The sequence below is a fragment of the Mus pahari genome, chromosome 17 (genome assembly GCF_900095145.1).
Source record: "Mus pahari chromosome 17, PAHARI_EIJ_v1.1, whole genome shotgun sequence".
NCBI classification, from domain to species: Eukaryota; Metazoa; Chordata; class Mammalia; order Rodentia; family Muridae; genus Mus; species Mus pahari.
Window position 1 is genome coordinate 25,413,582 of NC_034606.1, and position 9,790 is coordinate 25,423,371.

Consider the following 9,790-nt stretch of genomic DNA (forward strand, 5'->3'; position numbering starts at 1 on the left):
AGGCAGATTTCTGAGTTCGAGGCCAGCCTGGTCTACAAAGTGAGTTCCAGGACAGCCAGGGCTATACAGAGAAACCCTGTCTCGAAAAACAACAACAAAAAAAAGGTAGAGGCAATAAGTCAAAAGTTCAGGGACATCCTTAGCTACATAGTAAATTTGAGACCATCCTCCAGTACATAAGATCCTGTCTTAGAGGTGAGGGTAGGGGAGACATCAATTAAGCAACCATATTTGATGACCTAACTCCTACCCTGTACTACATCCCTCCACTGTAATCTTAGTTTTTGGTAGGCTTTCCTCCTCAACACACATGGTGCTTGCTTCCTGAGCCCAGGCATCTAGATACAGGGTAGGGGTTCTGAGGCCTGCCCATTGGTTAGATGTTAACAGCTAACATATGCTTCTAACGACACAGTGTATATATGTCTGTCTAGCTATCCTTCAGTATCTGTGAGGGGTTATCTCTGAGATGCCTGAGATATCAAATTTCACAAATGTTCGAGTACCATAGACACAATGGCAAGTGGTTGCAGAGAACACACACCCTCTTAGAGTCTTTAAGTCATCTCTGGGTTTATTCACCATACCCAATGTGGTGTAAATGCTCTACTAAGAGGCACTGTAGAGGCAGGTGGATTTCTGAGTTTGAGGCCAGCCTGGTCTACAGAGTGAGTTCCAGGACAACCAGGGCTACACAGAGAAACCCTGTCTTGAAAAAAAAAAAAAAAAAAAAAAAAAAACAAAAAAAAAAAAAGAGGCACTGCACTACTTAGGGACCAGTAACAAGAAGAAAAGTTCTGTGCATGTTCAGTACAGGCACAGTTGCTTCTCTAAACACTCTTCATCTCTATGCCTGATTTAATTCATGTATGCAGAACCCAGGAATGTGGAAAAATATGACATCTAATTTGCTTGCTTATATATGCAAAATCAGGACTATTTTGCGATTCTTTAATAAAGGTTACATTGGCTTAATCCAGCTGCTCCTTTATTAAAGGTCTAGTTTCTCCAGTTGCCTTTGAAATATCATGGGGCTTGAGACTTACTCTTGTCTGTATACTAGACATAACACTATAGTCCATCGTGGGTATTATGTGAGTACTAAATGAAATAATCTCAAGTCACGGGAGCAGTCTTCAGTAAGCGAGCTATTATTAGTATTAATGAGACACCTGGCAATGGAGCACTCTAGAAGCAGCCCACTGTTCGCAGTGCTCAGAGGATGCGTCGGCAGAACATGGAATGACATGCACCCTGTGAGCACCCTGGACAGTTTTAAGCACAAGCTACACTTTGTCTGGCTCTTGATGTTCTGGGATAAGTAAGACTTTGGGCATCAGCTAACCCCACTCTCCAAATGTCTGTGGTTCTGGCAGATCTGTGCCTCTCTCCCGCCTGCCTTTTACCACACGTGCCATGCAGTTCTAGCCTCGAGATCAGGTAAACCACCAGAAGTGATATTTATTGCCAGATGCGACCTTTCGTGAGCACCTTGTTGAATCCCAGCATTAATGTCACTTTCTATAAATACAGGTGGAGGGTGAGGAAATGCTCTCTTTAGAGAAGTGTCGCTATTGCAATCTTTCCTCTTTTAGACTCTCTCGGTCTGTGGCTATTACTCAGGGCTGGCATTCACCCCTCTCTTGTTACCTCCCTGTTCGTGACCTCTGCTATCTCTTAGTTCCCCGCTCGGCCTCCCTAGCGGTTGGCATTGCATCTGAGTTGTGCTTTCTTGCTTCCTCCACCTTTTGAAATTTAAAAATAGAAAAAAACCAACAAACCCACAGTCTTTCACGTGGGCTGAACTCTGTTAATACGTCTAACAGATTTTCCGGTGAATCCCACTGTAATATTTATAGTCAGAGATCTGCCATTGGTTCAGAATAAACTCTGTAAGAAATTTACAAGGAGCTACTTTATTTTGACTATCAGACACGAAATCAGGCAGAGGAGTCACCAGCCCACAGGAGGAGGCTTTGCAAAGAGGGTCCCAGAGGCAGCAGCGGGGCTCCCCACCTCCCCTGTACCTTTCTACATTATCTGCCCGCTTTCCTGAGTCGATATTTGATAAAGGAGTCTCTCGTACAGTGAATGCCAAGCCCAGGGCTCAGAAAACATGTAGACCATCATAGGTGTGAGCACTGTTTGCAGAAGGCCCACCCCAGTATCCTACTAAACAAACATGTACCAAACATGTGCAGACTGTTACATACTAAGCACCATTTTATTGCTGACAGGTGTTTTGAACTTTTTGCAATTTTGCTTTGAAAATAGAGTGGCTGCAAATAACTGTCACTAGCTGTTAGTGTCTAAGCAGTAATCTTTGCATAATTTATTAAATTAAATAATAGATCCAGCCTGTATATTGATTCCAAATGAAATATTGTTAATTACTAAATAAACAGTTACTAAGGATAAGCAAATAATATAATTTGTAGGTCTTTAACATGAATTGATTTTAAGTTGACAGCTAACTTGCTTAGAATAAAGGATTAAACGCTGCTGCTCTGTAGTGCCTTAGACCAGAGGAAGCACCACCAGTTTGGGATTTGGGAGCACGTGGACAGACAAATGCGATCAAGCATCCCTACTCCATCTGAAATCAGAAACTTTGAAGTCGTTGTGTTGATACTCAGACTTCCAGTTCTGAGATAGACATGCACATCTGTAAATGGTTTCCAGCATCTATGATGCTTTTCTACATCCTTGAAAAGGGCTAAGATCATAGACACTGCCCTGATGTGTATGGTTTCCAGAGTTCTGCTTGGGAGTCCAGCATCTTTATCCTCACCTGATGGAGTGATCACTGGTTTAGGGACATGAAATTACCATACAAATAAAGGGGTCCAATAAAGAAAGGGGACCCCTCTAAAAGAGCAGTTGGGGAAGAATCTCTGGCCTCCAACCAGATGGCCGTGAACAAAAATTCCATGCCCTTGTCCTACCTTAGTAGGACAGACAGACAGACAGACAGACACTCCACCTGGCCTAAAGGGACGCTCAAAGTAGTTCTGTAACACAAAAGTTTACAAACCCCTCTGACCCTGCTGGAGTTTCTGTCTTGACTGTCAAAGGCTTTTCTCCCACACCTTAACAAGAAAACAGTTTTAGGTCTATATTATTCTACCAACATGAAAGAAAGAAGAGTAGAAAGAAAAAAGGCAGAGAAAAGGGGGAAAGAATAAGCCATTGACAGACAGTTGACAAGTGTAGACTAAAGATCCCTTACCTGAGATGCTTGGGACCACAGTGTTTCTGGTTTGTGATTTTTAAACATTTGCATATACATAGTGAGATAACCTGAGGCTAGGATACAAGCCAAGCAGAAAGTTTAACTATATCCCATACAGTTTCTACACAAAGTCTGAAGACGACAACTTTATACAGTATTTTAAATAGATGAACGTCCTCACCAGAAAATAACCACCTGAGCTAAAACAGACTCTGATGTCATATAGTATTTTAATTGTATCCATGAAGCAAAGTCACATAGTGTCGTTGTCTGTGTCTGATGTCATGTTGGTTTGCAAAATGTTGTAAGTTTTGGTGTATTACAGATTTCAGACTTACAGCTTAGGGAGACTCAAGCCTGTAGCCTGACTTCAGAAAGGAGCTCACTTATCCCCTGTTTTCCTCAGTAAAGGACGGGTGAACACAGTGAGGGGAAGCAGCTGGCTCTGTGTTCACAGCCTCACACTCACTGTGCATCATTCTCCTGCAGGCTAGGAGCTGAGGTGCCCCCAGGTCAGCTCTCTTCAGAGCAGCAATGTGATGTCATGCCTTTTCACATCAGCTCCTTGAGACTCCCCAGCATGGTATTTCGAAGAGTTAGATGCCAGAAAGATACTGAACTCTAGCTGTCTCTAGAAGCTGCCTTCTATGAAACCAAACATTTAAGATATTTACAAATCAAAAAAAAAAAAACAAAAAAAAAACAAAAACAAAAAACAAAAACAAAAAACAAAAAAACAATGCCATTCTCTGGTTTGTTCTGGGAAATATAATTACTTTTAAATTTTAAAATTTTTATTTACATGAACTGGGTGTTGTGGCTCACACCTTTAATTTTAGCACTTGGGAGCAGAGGTAGAGGGATCTTTGTGAGTTCAGTGCTAGCCTGGTCTACAAAGTGAGTTCCAGGACAGCCAGGGCTGTTACACAGAGAAACTCTGTCTTTAAAAAAAAAAAAAAATGTAGGGGGAGGTGGATCAGTGGTTACGACCACTGGCTGCTATTTCAGAAGACCTGGGTTCAACTCCCAGCAGCTTACAACTGTCTGTAACTGCAATTCCAGGGCTTTTGACACCCTCACCCTAACGTACATACAGACAAAATGCCAGTGTACATTTATTTAAATAAATAAATAAATAAATAAATAAATAAATATTTATATTAACATGCAATGGGAGTGTTGCTATTATCTTTAAACATAGCAATAAATGTTTTTTAAATCTTCAGTCTTAATATCTACTATGGTAAATACTGGTACATACAACCCATATTTTTAAACAGTTCCTGGAGTCCTCAGTAATGCCTAAGATCTCAATGAAGTTCAAATCATACACCCCATAGTGACTGTTTCTGAAGTGCCCACAAGAAGGTCCTGTCTCCAGATTGTGTCTTGAGGCAGGAGCCATGTTGCCTTGTTTGTTTGCTTGCTTGTTTTCTCCATTTGACTTTGTACCAAAGTTCTGAAGCAGGGCCCCTTGCTAGCCCAAAGCCTGTGACTGAACACAGGAGAGACCAGGTCCTCTGACTCCTCTGGCCATGTCATCTGTTACCAAGCAGTATCCCCTTACGGATTCATTATCTGAACTTTGCAAAGTCTTATTTTACTGCCCTGGTCCTCGCATTCCTTATCAAAAGTGGACAGAACTGGGAACCACTTGGGATTCTGCTAAAAACAGAAGAGTTGACCTCCATCCATCCAAGTGCCTAGGGCAGGGACTGAGGCCAAATAGGTCCTGAGGAACTTCCTGCCCTTTCTTCCTTGCCCTGGCATGCTGCTGAGCCAAGGAAGCTCATGAGCCCCCTTTCTCCTTGCAGATGGTATTCATGCAGACAGAGAGAATGAGGGGACAGAAGGAGTTGACGAAGATATGATTGTGACCCAAAGCCAAACCAATTTCATCTGCCCCATAACACAGGTATGGCTTCATCTTTCCCCTCAAAGAAAATGGAGTTAGACTGGTTTCACAGGGGCAGAAGGGTTCCTGTTTGCTTTCTGATATCCCACTGGGAGGGAGGAAGCAAAGAAAAGTGATGAGTTCAAACTTGGGAGGTTTGTGGCTAACAAGCACTTTCATTTAACCATATACTTTAGGACCTGGGGAAAAGTTATAGCCCAGAGACCAAGTAAAGTTACAGCCCCTGTAGCCCTGGATTTTCTGATTGCAAGCTGATACTTAAAGCCATGAAGATGAGAAGTTAGCTTCTGTGGGTACTAAGAAGTAGGTGGTCATTATTCCTGAACACCTAATGTCTTCCTTAATCATAGCTGGAAATGAAGAAGCCAGTGAAAAATAAAATGTGTGGCCATACATACGAAGAGGAAGCCATTGTTCGCATGATCGAATCCAAGCATAAGAGGAAGAAGAAGGCCTGGTAAGTGGGTGCTGTGGGGGAGCAGGGCACCCTGGTGGTCCTCAGTACATGCCAGAGAAAGCTGCCCAGACCCCCCCCCTCCAGTTATGGCTCTGCCCAGACTGTCAACAGGAAACTTGCCATCCGGGAAGAACAGTGTGCAGAAGACACTAAAGGCGCTCCAGCTACACCATCAACACAGAAGGAAGAGAGCGGGTGGGACTGGAGTATTGGGTTACAGGACTCTAGAGAACTCTGGGTGCTGTTTACAAGTTAGCTAGCTGGGGGCTAGCTCAGTTTGTAGAGAGATTACCTGGCACACAGGAAGTCTTGCTTTCAATTCAAAGAAGCACACAAATTAGACCTGGACACATGCGCCTGTCATCCCAGTAGTGAGGCAAAGACAGGAGGATGTGAAAGGAGAGGCCATCCTCAGCCACACTGAGAACTTGAGGATAGCCTGGGCTGGGCTGGGCTACATGAGACTGTCTCTCTCTCTCTCTTTCTCTCTCAGAAACACACACACACACACACATGAGACTGACTCTCNCTCACACACTCTCTCTCTCTCTCTCTCTCTCTCTCTCTCTCTCTCTCTCTCTCTCTCTCTCTCACACACACACACACACACACACACACCAACAAACCAGAGTAGCTGAGATCAACAAAGCTGAGATACTCCCCTTTTTCAGTGTCTACTTAACCAAGAGGAAATTTACCTTATTCTTTGCTTTCTGCAATAGTGCTTTGGTTTTAAAATAAACATTCAAGACAAGAATTCATATCCAGTGGTCTTGCTGAGGAAGACTGCATTACCAAAGAAATGCTTTCATTTAATCATGCAAATGACTCCCCGAACAGCTTCAATTAATCCATGGCTAACTCACCAATGAGAATGTTTTTAACTCCGAATCTTCCGTCCCTTCTCTCCCTACCTCCCAACCCCAGGACCATGGCTCTGTGCCTGTGACGAGAGTCCTCAGTGGGCCACACTGAAGCTGACTGGGTTTGGCATCTCCTGAGCTCTTATCGCAGGAATGGAATGGCAGGTGTGACCGTTCTCAGGCTCCGATAGCAGCCCCTTTGATGTGTGCTTTGCTTCTGCATCACCCACACCAAGAACTGGAATTCCCCTCCCCATGTGGGTGTGGGCTGAGAGCTAGCAACTGAGGACTAGAGATGGATAGCTCTTTGGCCATTCAGTCAAGTAACTTTCAGTATTTACTCTAGAAGACAAATGGGTTTGCAGCCGTTAGGCTACAAATATAAACCATTAGTTCATTTCTATGTTTTGCATTTCCGCCTTAGAGTCCAAATACTGTATTTCCCTAATGACCTTGACATTTTACCAACAAGCATCGTTTTGTTTCTGGATTTCTAAGCCTTCCTTCTCTACTAATTTTTTCCCTGTGTTCCTTCTCTGACAAACCAGAAAGGGTCAACATAATTCCTAAGAGTGCTTGCTAGTTCGCTGTCTTTGGCAGCTCCTCTTTCTGACAGTGTGTAATACTCTCCTAAGTTGGGGGTAGAAAGGGCAGGGACTAATACAAAGCTTGTTTCAGTTTTCTACCAGCAGCCCCAGGGGCGGTGCTTGGTGTTCCCACACTTAGATGGCCCTTCTCAAGTCACACAATACTTGCAAGCGTTTAAGTGACACTTGTCATCTAAGGAAGCCTTCTCTTTTCTCCCTGTCATGCTTCCAAACATGGGGGGCAGACACCTGAAAATGTTCATAGACTAATAATAACCACTAAGTCTGAGAGCAAGAAGGCTTTACAAAGATGACCTTGTTATCAGGCCTTAAGAAATAAAGGAACAGCCGGGCAGTGGTGGCGCACGCCTTTAATCCCAGCACTTGGGAGGCAGAGGCAGGCAGATTTCTGAGTTCGAGGCCAGCCTGGTCTACAAAGTGAGTTCCAGGACAGCCAGGGCTATACAGAAAAACCCTGACTCGAAAAACCCAAAAAANAAAAAAAAAAAAAAGAAAGAAAGAAAAGAAAGAAAGGAACATACGAGGGAATGGTGTAGGGGAATGGTGAAGAGGGCTTCGAGAGCCAGGCCTCTTGAAGTTTCCGTTGTAACCTCTTTTTACTAGGTCAAATTCCCCACCCCCCTTTTCTTCTTTCCATGTGTGTGTGTGTATGTGTATGTGATGTGTTTGCATGTGTGTATATGTGTGTCCATATGTATGGGTGCACATGTGAAGGTGGTATGGTAAGCATACATGTAGAGACCCAGTGTTGATATCAGGATCTTCCTTGATTAGACGTAAGGTCTTGCAAAGCCCAAGCTCGCAGATACGCAGATATGGCTGGTCTCACTAGGCAGTGTACCCCCTCCTTCCTCCCTCCCCTCCCCCCCCTGGAGATCCCTGCTCTACCTCCTAAGTCTGGCATTAGAGCTGCTGCACCACGGGCTCCAAGGCTCTGACTCTAGGCTTCATTTGCAGGGCAGATGCTTTAACCACTGTGCCCTCCCCCAGCTCCCTCACCTAAGACATTTTATAGACAGCCCCAAGTATACAGCTATATAAAATAGGTATATAAATTGTTTACTAATACTAAATTATAAATAAATTTATTCAAAGACAGTTCTTCAACATTTATATTTTACTATTTATTAAAGATGAAGGCAAGCTGGGTGGTAGTGGCGCACGCCTTTAATCCCAGCACTTGGGATTTAATCTGAACACTCAGGAGGCAGAGGCAGGCGGATTTCTGAGTCTACAGAGTGAGTTCCAGGACAGCCAGAGCTACACAGAGAAACCCTGTCTCCAAAACAAAACAAAACAAAAGATGAAGGCAAATTTACATACTAATGAGTGGATATACTTATTTTTTTAAAAAGATTTATTTGTTATTGTACATAAGTACACTTTAGCTAACTTCAGATGCACCAGAAGAGGGCGTCAGATCTCATTATGGATGGTTGTGAGCCACCATGTGGTTGCTGGGATTTGAACTCAGGACCTTCGGAAGAACAGTCAGTGCTCTTACCTGCTGAGCCATCTCACCAGCCCAATATGCTTAATTTTATATAAAGAATTAAATATCAGCTGAATATTTGATACTGCAAGATAAAGTACCTTCAAAGTTGATTGAAAGTTTTGATTTTCTAATTGTCAATGCCAAGAACACCATAAATACATAGTACCAAAAGGGCAGACTATCTTTACAGCCATATTAGAAACTGTTGGGAATTTTATCCTAACCCCAAGCTAAAATTCATTTTACAATTTTTTCTTATGAAACCTAAAGTCACTGACTTTTCTAAAATCAAACATTCTACTATATTACAATGCAAAGATACAATGGGGTGATAGGAGGAAAATACTGTCTTTTCTACCATCATGTTTCCATGAGAGTAGGAAACATGTGCACAGGCATTTATACGGCACAGTTGTCTCATAAGTGGAGGCCTTTCCCTGGCGCTGTGTGGTGTGATGGGCAGTCCCAGTGCAGGCACACTCAGTGCGTGTGGAAAGGGAAGGCTGTAGTGGAGTCTGGTGCGCCGTGGGTGCGTGTGGGCAGTAGAGAGACTCGCTGCTCTCCAGAGGGCCCGAGGTCAGTCCTCAGCACCCATCTTAAATGCCAGCCGTAGGGGATCCAGCATCCTCTTCTGGCTGCCATCCCACTGTGCGTATGACACAGCAGGCATACGGCCGGCAAAAAACTCAGACAAATAAAAAAATAACAAAATAGGTTTTAACTGGGTATTTTAGTTCATTTGTTTTTGAGACAGTCTCCCTGTGGAACCCTGACTATCCTAGAACTTACTGTGTAGTCCAGGCTGGACTTAAATTCACAGAGATTCACCTGCCCCTGCTTGGAGTAAAAGCGTGCCCCTCCACACTCATCAGAAACTGACTCCTTGACTAGAGCCTCCCTCCCAGTACCCCATCCCCAACCCCACCCCCATCAGACCAGCTTTCCCCTGGAGGGCTGTAGGTCTGGTGTTGGTTACTGTTTGTGGAGGAAAGTAGAATGACACCTTAGATAGTAGAGCAGTAAATAGGCTAGAGATCCATCAGAGGCGGTGACTGTCGTTTATTTCATCACTTTCCTGCTCTGTAAACTGACGGGGATAGTTTTCTCACTGGTACATCTGAAACTTGAATAAGATAGGCTCTAAAGGGCCAGGCGGTGGTTAAATATATATATATATATATATATATATATATATATATATATATATATATATATCTCCT

General features: G+C 43.5%; 1 protein-coding gene across 3 annotated transcripts in view; it reads left to right on the plus strand.

The window, feature by feature from the left end:
- Nsmce2 (NSE2 (MMS21) homolog, SMC5-SMC6 complex SUMO ligase) overlaps positions 1-9,790 on the plus strand; it is a 237,645-nt gene that overhangs the window by 222,031 nt on the left and 5,824 nt on the right. For 2 of the 3 annotated variants that reach the window (XM_021217016.1, XM_029548023.1), the window contains 2 exons: positions 5,047-5,147; positions 5,498-5,604. In XM_021217016.1, the coding sequence (XP_021072675.1) occupies positions 5,047-5,147; positions 5,498-5,604 (208 nt within the window). Of the gene's footprint in view, positions 1-5,046; positions 5,148-5,497; positions 5,605-6,531; positions 6,716-9,790 lie in introns of those variants that run through there. The other variant, XM_029548024.1, reaches the window with a different exon arrangement.